This window comes from Apteryx mantelli, chromosome 2 (genome assembly GCF_036417845.1).
Source record: "Apteryx mantelli isolate bAptMan1 chromosome 2, bAptMan1.hap1, whole genome shotgun sequence".
Taxonomy (NCBI): Eukaryota; Metazoa; Chordata; class Aves; order Apterygiformes; family Apterygidae; genus Apteryx; species Apteryx mantelli.
The window spans coordinates 54,117,513-54,138,943 of NC_089979.1; the positions used below are offsets into that span (position 1 = coordinate 54,117,513).

The window sequence follows — 21,431 nt, forward strand, 5'->3', positions numbered from 1 at the left end:
GGGAGGAATACTGTAGGAGGTAGATTGTGAGGTATAGCAAGAAAAAATTCAGCAAAAACAGGAAAATAAATTTGCATTACGTAAAGGGGATATGACACAGTTGTGCTGTTCAAAAGTTATTGCTTATATAAAAAGAAACATTGGTAATAATGAAAAACTCTTTCTTAGAAGAGTAGGTGCATGAGCAATGATAGTTAGGTAGGTGGGAGGGGGAGTGTGGGTTGTGAGACCAATATTAGACTTAAAGTATTTAGAGAGGAAAAGTCCCACAAGATGAAAAATCCCTCCAAAAACAACAGTGAAAGCAAAAAAAGACACATTTTAAGCTGTTTTCCTGTCAGAGATGAAAGTGAAGCAAACTACCTGCCACACTGGAGACTGCATATAGAAAACAGAGAAAGATGGTAGCAGAAAAGTGCAGAAGGTCTCTGACAGTAACCACTGTTATTTCTTTAGAAACATCGACTTCTTTTTTTAGAAACACTGAACAAGGAACCTGTGCTTCACTGACAAAAACCTCCCATAGTTAAAGAAACGAATATCACTCAGCTTTAAGGTGTTAATAATGTCCCGTAAGGTCAGGTAGAAAGTCCACTAGCGTCAGTAAAAGGCTGTCTGCTTACTAAAATGACTATTGGCTCATTTCCATTAAGCCCTTATTCAGGTGCAAATTGAGCTCAAGTCAACAGTAAGTCAAGGAAATAACTTGTTATCACACATTACACAATTGCTTGATGGCCTATATTCAGTGAGTTAGGGGCCCCACTTTAGTCTCTGGCCGACATGCCAGCAAAACTCTGTCACAACTCTCAGAGGAATCAGGGTAGCTCTGGGATGAATAAGCAATCCTCTCCAGGTCAAGGTCAAGTCATGCTACTAGGAAGGTATGAAGAAGTCTGCATAGCCTCTTGACAGGCCTAAGCTGTATTTAGCAGAAGACCTAGTTTAACAGAAGACTTCAATCTTTGGCTACTTCTCACAAAAAAAACATTATCATGTTCAGCAGAAAGGAATAAAAACAATGCATAATTATGTTTCATACAAATCAGCTCTGAAAGCGGAAAGGTTTTCCAGCAAAAGTATCCAAAGTATTGCACTAGACTGTAAGAAATAATTCTACTTCATGCCAATTCATGCTGAAAAGTCACTGAAAAAGAAAAGTAATTTTATATTTTGTTCTCTTTTTTGTTTTATTATTTTCCCCTTCCTTCTACTATTCTATGCTTTACATCCTACTTCTGCACAGCTCCTAAGCTTACATGAATTCTACCAAGCAAAGCTTAAAATTAAGCATATTCCTAAAAGCTTTCCTGAATAGGAAGGGATTTAAGAAACATATGTAAAATGAAGTATTCATACAAGTACTTTGCTGAATTACGACGACTTCAAAGCTAAACTCCAAAGCTTCTGCTGCCTAGCCCCTCTGATCTAACTAACATCCTCTGTGGGTGAGCAGTGATATGCAGGACTTTTTGTTTTTAATAATTCCAAATTCCTTTGCAAATTTCATGTCTACAGAGAACAGAAATGAAGGTATGACCAAAAGCAAATATACTCACAGTGAAGTATTTTGCTTCACATATATATTATAGAACTACGGAACAGATATTTATTAAGTTTCAACAAGAATAAGCTCCACACCTGATGGCTTTGTGGAGTTTGTGGTGGTGCATAACATTCATGTTCACCTTTTCAGATGACTGCATAAGTTGCCGTAACTGTTCTCAGAGGAGGAGTTTTGGCTCAGGAAAGGATGTGGTAAAGACTGTGGGATGATGAGAGGAATCATTGGATCCCTTGAGCAACCTCCAGCAAGATTACAAAAATCCCTGCAGAAAATGAGACTGCTTTCTCCTTTGGAAACTTATGAAAGGACAGAGCAGAAGCAATTCCTGGCCTCTCCTGAGACAAAGTCAGACAGGCTGCTATGGGGAGTTGTGATAAGCATGTTCTTGTCTTCTGTGCTATTCATCACGGTGTCAAGAGCATGACATTCTTAACAAGGATCAAACGCTTTTCTCTACAATCTATTTCTCAGATAAGGTCTCTGGGAAACTATGGGGTAGAGGAGAACACAGAAGGAGAGGAAATTAATGAAGAAATGCAGAAGGATACTCTTGTCACTAATCATGGATACTAGAAGAGATACATTTTTTTCCCCCCATTTTAAAGCTACAGCCTTAGGCAAGTTATACTAAGATTAGGTTATTTTTGGTTCAATGAACTATGATTCACTATTATAGCTGTGAAACCTTGCAGGAGACACACAGAAACAATTGTTGAACTAAATCCACGCTGTCTTCTTTTATGGATAAAATTGATTCTATTGTTTTAGGGGAGCTCTCCATTTTAGAATCATTTAAAAAATGCTAATTTCAAAGTTGTCAGTTCTTGCAATTTTCTTGATAATCTGGGATCTTTTAAAAGACTTTAGTAATACAAAATACAAAAGTGTCATAAAAAAACCTAAATTCATCATTCCTGTCGACCAAAGTTCTCATAAACGATCTTTAAAATTTCTTTTTTGGTTATAATTTTCCACAAAAAGCAGTGTAATTCTGACTGAACAAAAGAGTGGAAACCATGGATTTGTCTGTTTTCAGAGAGCCATTGTTCTTCTTAATTAAATGTCAGATTCTCTCTGACGAGTTGCAAAGATTAGCTTTAGGCTAATTTAACATGTGCTATTCATGTTGAGTATAAGTAAATAAATACACAATTATGTAAAACTTAAGCAGTCCTAAGCTATAATTCTGCAAACTATTTAAAGAACAGACCTATTTTATATACCTCAATGGTTTCACTTAACACTAACAGGTTGAAACACTTAGCAAATTCAAAGCACAGGTAGAAGGGTCCCTTTTCAGGACAACATTGAAACATATGTCCAAATCTACCCTTCTTCAGAAAACCTCATACTAAAAATATGTGTGATTGAACACAGTTGTTTGGTATGCAGAAATGAAGAAACACAGAAACAAATAAGAACAGAAAATCTATGTCTTAATGGAGACCGCTAAATGATGCAGTAAAACACTGACTCACTTGAGGGTGGTGAGCTCTGTAAGGGATGGCTGGGTGGCCTTGAGATAGCTCTCTCTTCGTGCCGCAATCTTTGGAGATGGCTTCGGACTTGTGTCTGAGTCTCCACTGTCATCGTCGCCCATGGCTTTAATGTAACTGCCACTACGCATTCGCCGGCAGGGAATCTCATCATCTTTCCCTCGTGGAGTGTACCCAGTCCATTCATCTTGAGGAACCTGCAGTTGTAAATACAATTCCCTTATTAGTACACTTTTCCCTGATGTAATTGCACAGTGAGATCTGCACGCAATAAAGCACAAGAGAGCCAGAAGAGAAATTCACACGGACGAGGGCCCAGCCCCAGCTGTGGGCTGCAGTTTGGAGCGTGGGCCCACTCGTCTCCCTGTAGAGTCACAAGCACCTCTGGAGTTGTCTCTTATTTGCCTCAATTGACAAAGCACAAAAGATAAAAGATAGATCCCTAATCAAAACGTATTCAGACCATGCATGCATGGCCCTGCACTCACCAGAATGATGCTGGTTCAAGAGTTTAAGTGGTTTAGATGCATACTAAGCATCACAAAAGTAGGTCTGTAACTGTGAAATTATAATACTAATGTCTCTGTAACATACTTAGTGCTAGTGGACACCCGTTAGCTTGCAGAAATCCTTCTTTTGAATTATGCTAGTCTGCGTGTCTGAGCCATACACCTCTTTTTTCCCCTTCTTTGTCTTCGTCTTCTTCTTCATGTTCACTATTTCTCTTGATGTGAAGTAAAAACCACCCAACCTTTGCTGTGGAAGTAGGAACACTGCCTATGTGTGCTCGCAAGATTTTGGGACACAGCAGAGATGGTCTGCTTGCTCACCCATTCCCTCCCTTCCTCTGCTCTTGGGGCTTCTGATCGTCTTTTTCACCCATCATAAAACAACACCTGACCCTGTAGTAGTGGAAACAATATGCAGCAGAGCTGGGTTCTTGAAGAAGATGTCTTGAAGTTATTTTGCAGAACCCCCATTTTTATAGTAAAGGTGAAACTGCAAAAGCAGTTTTTAGTTAAAAATATTGTACGCAAGTTTTTAAACAAAAGTAGTTGTCAATTTCCTCTCTGGTTTCCTATTTTTCTGATTATCCTTACTGAATCAATTATATAAGGCAAGCTATAGATGCAATGCCCAGAATCCATTACAAGCTGTATTAAACAGATAATATCAAATCTAGGGTGCTAAAATTTGTCCTACAGCTTCTGAATATTAGCATCTGCCAGAAAAATCACTGTTTCTTTTCCATGAAGAGTTTGTTCTCCTACAATATTTAACTTCTGCTAAGTATTTTGTGTATCTATTGCTTTTAAACTTCAACCACAAGCACTTACATGCCAGTTTGTTTGGACAATCAAAACTGAAATACTGGACTGTTTGCTAACAGCCTAGCTCTCGACTCCCACTACAAACATAAGCCTGAGTCCACAAATGTTACTGTCAATGTGGGTCAAATTCTATGGCATAAAATCAGACTATGTTGCTGTAAACTGTAATCCAAAAACACTGTGCTAAACAAAGGAACAAAGGTATTTAATGGTCCAAAGCATTCATGGGATTATTGCTGCTTATAATTAATTAACTACAGTATTCATAAGCCAAGCCATTGCTTTGTTTCATTCTGATTTCAAGCCCAAGACATCGCCAACTTTCTTCCTCACTGACTCTTTTTTTCCTGCTGCTGACATGATGATTTATGGCCTTCTTTGAACTTCCAGACTCAAGAAAGTACTTGTTTTCTCCTGTGCTAAATCTAAGCTCTCTTTCTTTCCCCAAACCTCCCTTGCTCAAGGCTGGCCCTAATAAACTCACTGGGAGTGCTGACATTTTCCTCAGTGGACTCAAGATTTAATCCTAGAAGTGTACTTACAGCTTATAGCTGTATCAACATTTCTTTTTATTACTCAGTTTTCCTTCTTAGCACTCAGACTTCCTTCCAGGCTGCTCCTTGTTTTCTTTAACCAATTCCTTCCTTGTGCCTCTTTTAACCATCGTTCTATGTTTTTTTAAATACCATTTGGTTAATGATCCTGACTCCACTTCAGTGTGTAAAGTTTGCTGCTTTTCTTCCTTTTTTCCTTTCTTTCTTTCTCTCTTTTTTTCTTTATATTTCCCTGGGGTTCAGGAATGTAAGTTTCTTAAGGCAGGGAAATATTTCTATGTCCAGTTTTCTTACTGAACAATGGCATGCAGAATTGCATACCAATAGGAAGTAATTAAATAAATACACTTAAATACAGTTTAAAATAGCCTTCTTTTAATAAAGAGGAAGACTCTAATTAAGGACTAGAGTAGCACAGACAGAGAGTAGTAAATATTAAGAAAACCCATTGGAGGAACAGAATTGAGCATAAGGCCCTGATAAGTTTCCATTTCAAATGAAAAAAACATAAGCAGTGTTTCAGTTCTGTGGCTTTTAAATTTATGCCTAGACTCCAGATATGGGAAGTTGTTGAGGCCCATTCCTAGGGTGTATATGTATGTAACATGTAGATGAGTGCAATACTTGGTAGCGGTTTTGATTTTTCGTTTGGGACATAGAGGAATATGGATCATTTTAGACTCCTTCTCCAGCACACTTATGAAAGATGGAGAATAATCTTTTTTCCAGCTCTGGTTGGTTCTAGGGCTACAGGATCAGCAAAAGAGAAAAGAAAAAAAGAAAATGCAGTCTGTTTTCACAGCATCCCTCATACACACCCAGGAACCTACAGCTCCCACTTCTCTGGAATACTGGAAAACCTTGATTTTTCAAATCACTCATGTTCAGGAAAGAAGTTAACACAGGATTAGTGAAATCAAACTTGATGAAATGCTGGGACTTAGCCAGAACTTTAAAGGCTTTAAAAGTGTATTTCCAGTCACTTTTAAGGCAGACATGAAATATCTAAGTAAGAGTATGTAAAGTGTCTGTGAAACCTCAGAGGACATGCTCTTCTATCTATCTGTTTAATATTTTACTTACCACGTTTTAGTTAAGGATCTGTGTTTTTCTTATTAAAATAAAAAAGCGAATGAATCCATTAATACACTACATAAAATATGGTAATAAAACATTCAGGTTGGTGTCTTTAAGTAAAAGTCAGAGGATTTAAAGTTATAATGCTCACGCAGCACTTGTAATTCAGGCAAGCTGAACACTTGTAGTTTTATTAAATAATAGACATACTGTTAAATTTAATGCTCTAGTCCGTAGCTGCAATATAGATAAGATACAGCTGCTGTGGGCATCATAAATCTGAAATTCTTGAGCTGTGTTGTCAATAGTACCATATGTAAGTACAATGCCTTTCATCCCAAAGCTTCTCAGAATGATTTAAATATGACAGACGAAGTTTTGAAAGCTAGTTGCAATGAATGTGCCACAAAACATTATTTACAGATGTGAATACTGCAGATGGAAATGTGTCATGATAAGCTTTGAAAGCATTGCTCTGGCTGCACAGTTTGTATGAGGTGATCACGAGGAAGCCCCTGCTTGAGCTCTGCTTGCTCAGTGAAGTAGGGTAATTTATGACAAACAACACGCTCTTATCAATACCTCTTCTGCCTTTAAACACTCTAGTTGCAGAAAAAAAGCTGAGCTGTTCACGCAGAGACCAGGGACAAAGCAGTCTCAAGGAGTGCCACAAACCCACTGACTGTTCTACTTTTGGACACTGGAACTTCATGTGCAAAAATGAAGAAAATGATACAAATGCAACCCAAGTTCCATCACCATGTTACTGTTTTAAGGATAAACCCTCTATGTGCTAAAGAGAAAAGGAGAGCTGTGGTTAGGAAAAACACCCAGATTTGGAGAGCAGCCTAAAATATCAGCCTAGATATACTTCTGTTTTCAGTTTAGGCATTGAGGAAGTCTGAGGGTTGTACAAACTATCCTACTTGCGTAGACAAAGCTGCAGTAAGAGAATGTTTTGGATATTTGATTAAAAAGGAGTGGTATCAGCTGTAGTGTATTCTCTTTTGTTAAACAGTTTGCTTAGTTTTCTTGCAGATATTCAAGTGATTTCTGTTTTTGTCAGAAAGGTTTCAATATTTAAGAGAATATTAGGAAAAGAAATTTGGGTCCAATTCCCCTCTTATCTTCCTTCAGTTTCACAAGAGTTGGAAATCGTGATTTCAGAAGATAGAGCAGAAGAAAACAGTAAGATATTGTGAAACTGATAGAGAGCACTTGCAAGGTAAAGATATGCTTTAGAAGTATTAGATGTTTGTTTTCTCTATTAATAGTTATTATGATACTTTTAATGAAAGGATCTCAGAGCATTGTCTGTGTATTACTTGAGTAGGACACACAACCCTTCAAACACAGCATTACTATTTTTATACCCATTTTGCTCTTGGCAGATAATATAATATAATATCAACATTTTAATACTTCTGTGCCTATAGATAAATGCCTAAAGCAATACAAACTAAAACAAGTGACCTGATTTTCAGAGCTTCTTTGTTTGGTGCCTAATAGGAATGGCTGTAGCAGCTCAGAGTAGACAATGCAATTTATTGTCACAGTAAAGTGTTTCATATCATGGGAAAGAAACAACACACCAAGCCCTCTCAAAACTACAAATTAGGAAAATAAAATTGATCACACTGTTTCCTGCATTCTGTTTCTGCACATATGGTACTATACAAACTGTAGTGCCTTGCTTTCTGTTGGTCTGGAAAAATGCTGGGAAAAGTGCCTATGTGAACCTCCAGCTCTTTTTAAATTTTTTTTTAGTCAGGAGGTCTGTACAAATTTTCCCACAGGCTCTTGCTACGTTTGAATGGCTGATACTATACCTTGCAAGGTCACCTACTATGCTGCATGCAAGTGCATATGCACAGTAACTGCTGCCTTGGAGGATTAATGGCATTAAGATTGACATACTTGTGAAAAAGCTGTTTAATGTTTTCAAGAAAATCATATTATCCAATTACCTTGGCAATATCATTTTTTCAGTAGCAGAATATCAAGCAGAAACATCACTCGCATAATTATTTTTACTCTCATGAAGAAGAGGAGAGAACTGAGTAGTCAAAAAGAAAACTCAGATCTAACAATGAACACCATTGTTTTTACTAAAATAGAGCTATTATTATCCACACTATTGAAGTAATGCAGAGCCTGCAGACATTTCATTCTGCAAATGATCTTTAAGATCATGTACAATCCTTTCTTCACAAGCCTAATAATCAAGAGTGTACTTTAATTATACAAAAAGCCTAGTGAAACAAGAAATCATCATTAATTGAAAAAAACATTAAAAATACTGAGCAAAGGCCTCAGAAATGGGCAAGTTACTGAAACTTTCAACTTCAATCCTTCAACATACACCTAAAAATAGAACATTTCTTACAAGTCTGAAAACTAACACTGACTGTACTTTCTTTCTTCTGATCGAATGACAGACAGAACATTTACCGTAAACAGAACAGACCATATACATAACACACTGCCACCAGCCAGCTTCTCACCTGGATTCAGCTTCATTTACTGAATCAGTTACCTGTCCTGATCATTATCTGAATTTATGTTGCTCTGCAGGTGTTCACACTTCGTCATTAGCCAGCCTGAACTGCCTGGTCAGTTCCCTTACGCATTCTTTTGATATAAAGGAACTCAGTTTTTCTAATAGATAGTCTAGGTCCCCCAAACAAACAGGTAAACTGGACCCAATTTTCAACCATTCATTTCAAAAAGTCACACATAGTGAGTATATTATTTCACATACCAATGTGAAAAAAAAAGCATGTAAGGACAGAAGTACAGAAAACAATTTTTATTTAGGCTTTAAATAACAAAAACCAGAATATCAGATTTCCTTCTTTTTGCCCAGAATTGTTATTAGCTTACCTTATTGGATGAAATACCAAACAGACTGTCTCTATAGCAAATTAAGTTCATTATTGATCTCTAGTTTGATTTGGTTTATTTCAGCTGAGAGCATTAAAGCTTCTCCCTGTGCTTTGGCAAAGCAGTGCAGATGACTACAGAAGTAAACACAAGGACTGGAAGGGAGTGGCTAGCCATCGCTCACAGCAGTAGACTTGTAACTTTAGCTTTCTATTAGTATGCAAATACTTAATGAAATGAAATCACACAACTGAAGAACAATGCTTAATGACTGCTCAGTGCAGATTTTCAAACCCATGCAATTTGGTTTTCTTAGCAGTTATTATGCCTCCTTTGCTTGTTGTTAAGGAAGTTTCAATTGCCATCTTCCACTTGCTAAGCCTATTCCTGGCACTCATGAATTTTGAATTGACTGGACCAATAAAGACGAGCAGCATTCCGTTCTGCCAACGTGCATGTGTGAAGAGTCACTGAATTACGCAAAAAAGAAAGCCTTAAGCTTTAAAGAACAAGTGTATGTTTAATAGGCTTCAAGAATTTTCATAAAGGCAGTTAGGGAGGTTGCTCTCATTTAGTACAAACTTAATATTTTCAGTATCTGCAGGAACACTTGCTTTAGCTTGTGCGATTTTTGCAGTCAGGTACTATTTTAAACTCATTTCATTTGGATGACTTATCTCCATATATTTTTACATGAAGACTATTAACAGCCAAGAAAAAGGGCTTGTACAAGACAGCAAACTGCTTCCTGAATCCTATGTGCCCACAACTTGCATTAAACCTAAACAAGCAGTGTGAAGTATTACCATATTCCTTCACTCAACAGTAGTTTAGAAAATCTTCTAAAACAGTATGAATCCTCACGGAGTGAGTCAATAGAAAAAATTCCTTGAGCATTGCGAGAGCTTAGCGTTTTCATTCATCAAAATGTGCCTTGACCACTGACTTGTGAATCTGATTCACATCCTGTTGGATGAGGAATAATAATGGTGTATCTCCTACACAAAACAGCCTCAACTTGATTCCAGAATGAACTTTCTCCTGCTGCTTTACGCATAAAAATCCAACCCAGAGCGAAGAGGACCACATGTTCTGCAGAAAGGAAGCCAAACAGCAATGACCAACTCAACTAACTGAAAGAAACATAACTGAAGCTCACACAACGTGGCTTTAGGCCAGGACCTCAAATTAAAACAACTCTGATGATACTCGTGGATGATATTCTCTCAGTGGTAGGGGGCAGACATTCATTCTCATCTTTCTCAATGCCTTTAAAGCTTTTTGGCTCAAGAAGCATGGCAGGGACCTACGGTTTGACTCTAACATGAATACCAATCCTTGAAAGGACACTTTCAGTGACTAGTAATGGAGAAATGATCTTTCACTACTAGATACCTTCTTTGGGGTGAATCAGTTCTGTCCCTAATCACTTCAGCACCTGCACACAGTGACTAGTCGGAGTCAAATGCTAATACTGTTAAATGGGATGTCGTTTTACCTTTCTTTCACCACACATGACCACAAGTCCACCATCAAGCTGGCAGGAAACTGGCTCATAGATGAAGAACATGTAGCCGAATCTGAATCCTTGGAAGAGAGAGATGTGGTGGGAGCAATAAGAGTATTTTGAGAAAAACAGCCCTGATGCTGTTTCCGTTGGCTGACTGTAAGTGGATAGTCTCTGATGCTTTGCTAATGCTGCACTCTCACAGGCAACAACTGTAAGTAACGCAGTTACCTACCAACTCCAACTGGTTATTAGCTTCTGTTACCTTCTACCATACAGTGGCCAGACTTCAATGACTCTTTCATAATGCTTTCTTTGGATTACAGCAATGAGATATACCTGTGTAAGAAGCCTTCATTCAGCTCTGCGGAAACTTTCCCCAGTTCAGAACATCATGGTATGTTTTCTCAGGGACTCCAAGCTGTCACTTGTGCTCTATACTAGTGTCTCACTGGATACTAAATCAAGACTATAGTCTTGACTCTCATCTTTTGGGAACTGAACAGCTAGAGTCCAGGAAATCTAGAAGATTTCCTAACAAACTGATTAGCAGAATGGGGTTATGTCAGTAAAGCAAAATTAGACAGAAACTTATTTGCATAAAAGACACTTTCTTAGAGACAATTCCGAGATCATCTCTGGAAGCCCTGGCCCATCAGAACTGTCATTATGCCTTATCCAACTGCACAGCACATTTCTTAGCCTTTGGTAAGAGAAATGCATGGTGGCATATCTATCAGAAGTCATGTAATCCCCTCACCCTCTACTCAAACAAGACAGTATACTGCATGGACTCCGCATAAGAGGATGAAAGGACAAACGATATACAACAGATTCACGCTCATGTTGCTTAATTCACTACTGAGAGAAGCGCAGCAGTGCAAGACGCACAACATAAGAGCATATGTAGGACAGAACAGAAATTGTGGCCACCTGCCCCCAGCTCAAATTATTCTTCTGGCACTGTAGAATTCCCTGTACAAATTCCATTCCTGAAACAAAAAATATAACTGGAAGTAGGGGAAATATTACATATTATTTTGCTCCTAATAAGGAAGACAGATATATGACCACTCAGTGTTTATTTCCCAACTACTGTGCATGTCTCCACAAGAAATATTAGGGATTTCAAACTCAGATTCAGCTTGAAATGATCCTCTTTGCTGGATTGGATTTGTCTTCAAGATTTTGATTGGGTTTCTTTACAGTGACGTTACTGAAAACAATCAGATTAGAACATGTCAGATACTTAAGGCTACAGAGAAGAGTCAGATCCAGGACTGAATCAGATCTTATCCATGTTTGTACCAAAAGCAACTGGAATAGATATCAAACACTAGCTATTATATGCAGCCATAATTTGCATAAATATTTCTGACACAACAGCATATGTAACATAGAATCACCCAAGTATGTTGCTAGATCCTATATTCTGTATGCTAGCAACACAAAATAGGGATCTAGCTGACAGAATTATGTTCATTAATGGATGAGCTATTAGAACATAGGGATGCTAACAAGATGGACCAAAAGTAATTCTTCAAGTTAATCTAGAAAAAATTACATTAGTGCTGGAACATTCAGTATTAAGAAGTTACAGAATGCTGGAAAAAACAAAGGATAGAAAATGACAAACTAAGGGACAGGGGCAGATGAAGTTCAGCTATATTTGAAGTACTGTCATTGCCAGAGACCAGCTCTCTTAGTACTTAGGTGGCCTCCATTACTGTATTACTCAGACACCAAAGGCTGGTCCAGGCTTTAATTAAATGAATGAGAACATAGCAGTTGTTAAGGTGAGATAGGTAGCAAGATCACTCTCACCAACAGTAATAATTCTTCTGACAAAATATTTTTAGATAAATTAAAGGATTCTGAGGGAGAGGGGGAGGGTTATCCTGATATGTTCTCCTACTTTTTCTCCTAATACAGCAAAGGCATCTTGGATAGGTTTGCAGGTAGGCTAAATAACTAAGATGTAGACTCAGCTGAATTATTTGTTATTAATATATTTTTTGTAAATATTTTTTGCTTTATTTATAATCTTCAGTAGGTCCCAAATCCCATGACTTTACTAATTATTCATGTTCCCCATCCCACAGCAATTTTTACAGCTGAAAATAGCTCAATATTAGTGAAGATCAAAACACAACTTCCACATATATACAATGACATACTGAAAGATCAATTTGAATATGGTAATTGTGACAGAAATGCAAACAATACCAATGAGAAAAAAGTAGAAAATAACTGAAAATACAGATAGACACATAAGCCCAGTGCAACAGACATAGGATAAATTACTGTGTCATAAGAATAAGCATTTTACCTGGTCTACCTGGTGTACTCGGTTTAATATATGAGGTAACAAATCAAATCACAGATCATGATCACCAGGATTATTTAGGGTGAAGTCATGCCCTCTATTTGGCCATCCATAGACATTGGCAACAGAAGGAGGCTTGGAATGAGTGGTAACTGCTAGGAAACTAGGGAAGTGCCTTGTCCTAAGGCTGGGAGGCAAGTCACTTTAACTATATGAGTTTCCTAACACTAAAAGACTTACTGCACATTACAGACAACCTTCATATGGGACGCTGAGCACAACCAGAACCCTCTGCTAGCAGATCCAGTCTGTGATAAACCAGGAAATGTTCATCACGTGCAAAAACTTTGCTCACAGTTTTCACAGTGTATTCCCCGGTCTCCCACCAAAGGACTGTTGACTCCAGCACAGAACTCTGGCGATGGACTGCACAGGCTTCCTCACCTATGGCCCTTCACTTTTCAGAAGTAAACTTCCTTCCTTAGCCGCGAGTATCTGACACAACTGATTTCAGTCTCACCCAACAGGGTCAAAAGAAAACATCTGACTGACCCACATTAAAAGAAAAGAGGAATGATATGAAAAATATCATCCTTGTATTTTTTTCTCTTTCTTAACAAATGGACCAAGGCCTATGGGAATAGTGATTACAGGAAATATTGAGCGCCAAAACTAGAATTAGAGATAAACTGTGCAGTGTATTAGATACTCTATTAGCTTCAACAGTCAGGAATTCATAGAAAACAAGAGTGGAAAAAATATCTACCTGTGTATTTAGACTCTATTGTTCTGAGAAAAAATACTGTTGCTTACAGTACTATCTTCGATAGTTTTCCTTAATTTTAAATATTCCGAAGGAGAAGCTGACAGAGAAGTGGAGGCTGTTCACTGCTTTATAGATTATTCTCTCAAGGAATGGGAAGCTATTTTTAAAGAAAATTTTAGAGAAAACAGGAACACTTCCTTCCCATCTTCCTTCAAATTAGCCCAACTGTAAACTTTGATCAAATGAAAGTATTTTCCTGAAGCAAGAAGTAGTTCAAAAAAAGCACCTTACCTTACTTCTTAACACCAATGCCTCCTTCCCTCCTTTCTAAAATATATAGAATAATACAAAGTTTTATTGGTGAATATTATCCAGTCCCTTGTTCTCCCCAGAAGAAATAGAGAGAAGAGAGCAAAACAATTCCATTCCAGAATTGCAGGTGAGAGGAAAGGCTTTGTTTGACAGTCTTTTAACTATTCCAGGAGCTTATATCTAACTCAAAAGACATATGAAGTTGAGTCAAGTCTTCCTAGTTACTCCCCCTCTTGAAACTCCAAAGATGGACACTGCACTTCTGTACACAGGATGGAAATGGAGTCCTCTAGTGTAAGGGAAGATTGCACAATGCAGGAGGACTCTGCACAAGATCCAAACTCCAAATTATGAGAAATTAGCCCATCTGTAACATGAACTACTGCCAACTCCTTCCACAGAATGATTATGTGGAAAATATCACACCAAGTGGGATAATTGTTTGTTATTTCCATGTCTTTACACTGAGAATTCTTCCAGATACTTGTGTGATAAAAGCCGTTAGAAGCAAATATGAACTGAATTTCATCTGTGATCTCTGATATACTCAGAGCTATCAGGATAAAGAAAATTGTCCTGTATACTGATTTGAAAAAAAGTCATTCATTCATTGTATTCAGATATTATAACAAGAACAGTTTGCATGAACAAAATAGTTCACTCTTTCAAGGATCACAAAGTTTATGTCCTGGGACATAACACCAGCTTAAAGTACAAGTGAGTTGATAAGAACACCTATACCACATTTAATGAGATAAATAAAGCAAAGAAGAAACATCATATTAATTAAAGTCATTATTAGAGTTATCCAGTACTGTCATAAATTTGTGCCTAAGTAGCTTTTATATCAGTTAGTGTATTTCTAATTGTCCTAAGAATATAGGACATCAGCCTTTTGGCACAATCATCAAAAGGTCACCAGAAAAATAGCAGATATTTGGAATATCTCTACAGCCCACTACCAGAGTGATACTCTGCTGTTGCTAATATACATTTATACTGCGGGATGGCCAAAAGGCCTCAATTACATTGTGGGCCCCATTGTGCTGGGCACTGCAGAAACACAAAAGTAAACAAAGTCCATGGCCCAAAGGGCTTGCAGTGTAAAAAGAAGAGAGGTACAGTGAAGGGAAAGGCAGTGGGATGCATTCAGATAGAGAATGACTTTTTAATATCTGTATCTATTTGTTATCTTTTTAAGCTGCCAAGAGAGAAGAGTAATTCTAACCTTCTCCCTTAAATCTGCCTGCCTTATTTAGCTGTCTGAATATTCTTTGCAATGTTAATCAAAGCCTGATTAAGATTTTCTTCTGTATTTTAACAATTTCAATCCAAAAGTTATATTTCCCTGACTTTTACAAACAGGCATACAATTAGAAAAAAATGAAATGAAATGGAAAACAAACTAAAACCACCACTTAGGACACAAACAGGATGGGAAAAACAGTCTGAATTTAGTTAGTCTAATTCCTGCCCTTGACAATTGTTGGACATATTTTCATAAAGACACAGATAATGTCCTCTAATTCCGCTTCAAGCCTCTATTCCTGTCAGTTAAACATTATCTAAAAGTCCCTATGGAGGTGTTCATTTAAATCTGCTGCTGGCACAGTTTTTCACTCTTTTCTAGCCATCTGGTCACATACTGAATTGTTAGCTATTTTATTGAAACCTTAGTAGAAGATTGAAGGAGTAAACAAAAACATAAAAGAAATCTCAAGGTCCAAAGTAAGCACAACAATCAAGTCCAAAATTACAATTTCTTCTGACTCACAAAATTCAGATCAAAGCAACTTCATACAACCAATCTCAAAAGGTTGTAACCTTAGGCTATTTTGAAGCCTCTGTCCCTCCCCAGTCCATAGGCACAGCTGTAAACACACACTGAGCTTTCATACTGTCTCCTTTCCACCCCCAACCCATTCTCCCAACAATTACTAGAAAATAGACACATCCATTTTTTACCTTTAAAACTTAGAATCCCAGAGGCTGGCATTCAAAATTATTTTGCATGCCATTCAATAATTCCTTTTAAGATCAAATTTTAAATGTGGATACCTCAGTCCTACGCTTTCCCCAAGTACTGACTTAAACAACAGAATGTGGAAGCTGAACGTCTCATTAAAGTACCCCATGAGAAAACTCATTACAATTTCTATATGAATAGACAAGAGTCTCACTATAGTAAAATGAAACCAAATTGTTTTAGCAAACCTCTTTTTTCCTCATGGTCTTCTCTCTTCTCTGTGCAACGTTGTTCCATCTTACACATACACTTAGATGTGCCATAAGAGCTTCCTTTAAAGTGCATAAAAGCTATCCACAGCTCTCCTAAGAATGAAACAGTTTTAATATTTTCTAATCCATGTTCCTGCCACAAACATTCACCGGCAGTATGATAGCTCCAAGAGCAGACATCTGATTCTTGACATTTAAAGATACAATACTGGTGAAAAATAGTGACGCTGTATTAACTGCAAACAGCTTGTGAGGGAGTAGGTGATGTACTCCTAAAATGTATAATCAGAACAAGCAATAATTTCAACCTTTTGATTTTATATTTTTGAATCAAAGCCATGAGAAAGAGAAATAGCCAGATAAACAAATCTGGATACTTTACAGTGACTATTTTATGAGAATTTATATTCTGTGGCAAAAAGGTAAGTAAGTAGATTCTTTTCCTGCTGCAGAAAGTACTAAAGTACCTCAAAGTTTCTCAAAAGGGTCTCAAAAGCTTTCATAATAAAATAAGCAGTAAATGAAGGCAAATCCTGAAATTACCGAAATCAAAGAATTTGTATCCTGGTAGCATCCTGTTAATTGACATTGTAATACTAACTACAAGCACTACAACATCAAATTCTCTATACCCCTACTGTGAACGCCTTATAAATTCAAAAAGTACATAGAAAGGTCTTATTTTTCTCACATGAAAAAATTACGCCTGTTCCAATACAAACTGTTTCTTTGAAATACTGAATGCTGGCAAAAAAAAGCAGATTTATTTTTAATTTCAGCTGCATTATCCCCTATTTTGTGCTCAGTGACCTCTCAGGAAAAATGAAATATCAGAGCAAACCTCCATCCCCCACAAACACCTGCAACAAGGCAGAGCACAGTTAACAGCAATCAGTTCTCCACACTGTACCTGAAGGTACTGACATGACCGTTCCTGTTGACACGTCTCTGCCTTCACCACTGTCTGGTCCATGTTAACTGACGCTTTCTGGTAAACTTCACGGGCTCTGCTCACGGTTAGTGTAGAGGACCAAGAGCTTTTCTTCATTAACTGCGAGTCCAAATTCACAGGCAGGTTTGCACAGGTAGAGCATTTGACATCATTATTGCTTCTGGATGACTTCACAGTATGTTCACTAATAGTGTTATAGGCTTCCATAAAGTACTGGGAAGAAGAACGATCAGGGCATCTTCCCATGGTCATGACCCCACTGGGACCATGATAAATGCAAACATCATTGTCCAAGTTGTCATCTGAACTCCACCATCCTGAGGCACTGGATCTGGGCTTACCTTCCGATCGCCTTTCTTTACTCTTGCTACGCTTCCCATACCTCATCGTCTGTGACTCCTCTGGGCTTGCTTTGCCCCCATTGACGCTCCCCTTGGAGGGTCCCTCAAGCGAATGGGACTTGGTAAAGAGCTTTTGGACAGAATGAACCAAATGCCGGATCCTCCCTGGGCTGTCACTGCGGTGCTCCATGGCAGTTCGCTTGTACTGCAGTGTATGGTAGCCATCACGATTCAGAGGCAGCTGTCGTTCAAACTGGTCCAAAAGGTTGGCAGGAATGCGGTTAGTTTTATTGGCAGTTCCATGGGGAACAAGAGCACACTCGTCTTTAAGTTCATGGTGAGAATTGTAATGTCTCCGAGGAAAAGTGCTGCTGGCAATCTGATCGCTGTAGGGCACCATGCATTCTGCCTGAAAAGAGTTCCTTTGAGTGTAGTAAGGGTGATCTGCCGGGTGAGGGTCCACTGGATTTAACAAATATGGCTTCCTGTCTGGGTGATGTTGCAGGCTGTCACATGGAGGGTCACAGGCAACCCCGTGATGATGACTACGGCTGCTAGATAATCCCTTCATTGTCGATGGAAAGCAAGTCCCAAAGTCATCTAATACTTATGGCTATGCAACGGGCAGATCTCAGAGAAAGGCCTAAAAGAATGAAATACAACAGAAGCCATAAGATATTTAGGCTATGAGAAAAATCAGCACATGCATTTTTAGCATTCACTGCTTTTTATTATAAAAATCATCAGAATAAAACTTTTCTGGTTCTTTTTATTATTTAATCTTTCCCACGGCCGTACATAGCAATATTTGGGGATGCCTAAACAAGATACAAGAAAAATGAACTTGTTTCACCCACTGGAAAACAGATATGAGAAAATTTTCTGATATGAAACTTACCACTGTTCACTACTCCACAGCAATATAAATATTGCTACCTAACTCTAAAACCTCAGTCCTGAAAACATTCGTGGACAGGGGCCTCCCAGGGGGGCTGGATTGCTCATCTGCACGTTTTCAGGACCAAATAAATGTTTCGAAAAAGATCATGTCCTTAATGGAGTGCTTTCTGGGTTACTTTTGGCCAAACACAAAGTATGGTGTAATTGATGGGAAACCTTCCTCTGGTGTTAATGCACATTTTTTCATGATTCAAGTGCAGTTTTACTTCAGCTGTATTTTGTCTGCCTAGTAAGTATCTCAAGACAATATTGAAACATTAATTTTTGTAAGCTTTTTTTCAATTTAAAAATAAAATAATAAAACATTTCACTAACCCTATCAAAATGAAGCCAAACTAATGGTTTAATAATCCGTATATTTGGGGTTGTATTTACTTTCTACATGCTTCTACTCATAAAAAAAACTGATTGATAATGCATGGCTTGGTTTTATTTTCCATAAATTTTCAGAGTACTAAGCAGTGTCTGAGTATCTCTACTCTCTCTACCGTTGGGGGAATTGATACAGAAGCTTGTACATTGCTTTAACAGTGTAAGGGATTTCAACACTTACTACCTTACAGCAGTTATTTGGCCCTGAAGCCCTGAAGCGACTCACAATGTTATAGACTATTGATTACAACAATTTGAAATGGAAATCTTCCTTCACCACAAGTGATATAATAACCACTCTGTTTGAAGCTAGATGTCCTCATTTCAGCTCTCACCACTAGTAAAGGGCTGGACACAATTGTCATTGTAATCTTGGAGCTACTAATGCATATATTACAGGGTTCCAAATGTTGCAAAACGTTATCATGGTGACATCACAGCTCGTGATGGGCAGAGGCTGATGCAGCAGTGGACTCTGTAGAGGGAGTCCTGTTCTGCACACAGCTGAAATGGGAGTCACTCAGTGACTTTATTTGCTTCCAGCACAGCTAATCACATGTTTTACTTCCTGAAATGTCACCCCTGAGATTTTTCTTGGATTATGGATAGACATTCATAGCAACTGGTTTTCCACTATATTCCTCCAATATTCTCTCAGATAGAGTTCATGTTTTAACAGGTTTTAGACATTGTACCTACTAGCAAATTGGCATCAATGAATAGTCTGCTAAAATAGCATTTAGTTGATGCCAGTCTGGAAAAGCCTACTCTGCATTTCATCAGAACATATTTTATATATTCTTCTGAATCTCTGGTGAGCTAACGAGGAGTTTTTTCAATATGTTTCAAAGCTCGTGTGGATGTCCTGCATTTCACTCCCCCTCATTGCATCCCTGCAATGCAGAAAATGTTCATTCTCAGGAGATCCTGAGTTCCAAAAAAAAATGTTTTCAAAAATACAAAAGGCACTTGAAATATTCAAATCAGATGAGTTCACTAGATTACTTGAGGAGAAGCATGGCCAAAGGCACTTTTAAAAGCACAAAAAATAATATATTCAGAGGGCAGGCCTTGTCAACTATATTGTAGTGACAGTCTTGGGCAGTTCTAAAGAACGCATTACATCCTTACCAACTCCTTTCTAAATGTGATCTATTAGACTGTGCAATAAAGAAGCATCCCAAGGGATGTAGTAGTAGATCCATTACTTGAGTCATTGAAAATGTGACTTGACTAAGAATATCCTGTCAAGAGTAATTCCACTAAAGGATATAATGATCAAATAACTAGCTCCAGTCTCTAATATCTATGAATATTTTCCACACTTAACGGCTTATGAAAACAAGGCTTCAGCCAGCTAATTCTTGTTTAAATCCATTTACAACCATGCAGCAGTCCTCAGGATGATTAATAAATTATCCTAGGGCTAACAATAGTGTACCATGTAAGACAAAAATAGCAAAACTTTGCCCCAAAGATATGAGAAAGACACAGAGAAGGCAGTGTTAATTGGGAGATCCCCAGTGCCAGTGATTTAGTTTCAGTTTTTCCTTAGCCATATGGCTAAGAAATTTTCACCTTTGTTTACTGCAGCAAAAGAGGACATGTAGACAAAGAATTAAAGGGACTGACAGTTCACAGACAGTGAAGTAATGACAGGCACAGAGGATGGCATAAACTATTTAAGAATATATGGTCTTAATATTTTGATGTTGCAGAGTGGCTTAGATGAGGAAACATGAGACTTGATCTGATTTATAGGCTGGAACAGAACTATGATGTGGAGAATCTTGAATATAAAGACGAAGGGCTTAAAAATGTGGATGTGGTTTTACTGACAAGAGCACAATGTTACTAGCTATGTCTTGGATGGACTGGAGGAAAAAGCAATATGGATGTTAAGGAGGATGGGCAAGAAGTCTTAAAAAGTGAAGAAGGCTATGAAAAGTGACAGTTGTCTGTAGAGGAAGAAAGGGCCAGACTTTCCATAAATTGTGGAGGAAGATGTAACAAGCTTGGCTAAGCACAGCTATATGAACTTGGATGGCAAGTAGGATGGTAGAAATGGTGAAGAGAAAAGATAACACTCAGTTCTACACCCATTTTGAGTCTGAGCTGTCAGTGAATCTTCCCCAAGGAAGTACTGGAAAAAAAAGCAGAAAATAGGCAGGAGGATCTGCCCAAAAGGGATCAGATAAGTTATAGAGAAATACACAGATATGCTTGTGAATGTGAAAGATCACACAGCTACAACAAAAAGAATAAAAGATAAAGCTTTGCAGAAGCAGCACATTGAAAAGTGGAGGAAAAAAAGAAATATTGAAGACCTCAGAGTGATGGAAGAACCAAATTTGAGGGAAAAGGGAGCAACCAACCTGCGTAATGAAAAGGCATGTTGATAAAGGCTTCAAAACCTGGCAGAAATTGAAAGGCAGAGAAAATTGTTTATTCCTCGCTCTTAGGCTGGCGTATACACTACAAGAGTTTTTCTGCATAACAACGTTGAAAACATTTATCTAGATACAGACCATGAATTTTTTTATCATGTATCAGTTGTGATAAAAGACCATCAGATTAGCTAGCATGTAGCCTCATTTTACTTTAACTATAACTGCTGAAGGACTGAAAGTGTAACAGATTAGACAAACCTAGAATGTGCAGTAGTGCACTTTCCAGTAAGTAAACACTAATGATGATTATACATCGAAGAAAACAGTGGTGCTTCTCTTAATTATTTAGTGGACAGTTC

General features: G+C 37.9%; 1 protein-coding gene across 2 annotated transcripts in view; it reads right to left on the reverse strand.

Moving 5' to 3' along the window:
* The window catches only part of DLGAP1 (DLG associated protein 1), a 146,514-nt gene extending 125,428 nt beyond the window's left edge, over positions 1–21,086 (reverse strand). For both annotated transcript variants that reach the window (XM_013942782.2, XM_067290682.1), the window contains exons 1-3: positions 21,058–21,086; positions 16,968–17,993; positions 3,046–3,260 (exon numbers count right to left, since the gene is read on the reverse strand). In XM_013942782.2, coding sequence (XP_013798236.2) covers positions 3,046–3,260; positions 16,968–17,921 — 1,169 coding nt within the window. In that variant the 5' untranslated portion in view covers positions 17,922–17,993; positions 21,058–21,086. The remainder of the gene's footprint in view (positions 1–3,045; positions 3,261–16,967; positions 17,994–21,057) is intronic.
* Positions 21,087–21,431: the final 345 nt, after the last annotated feature.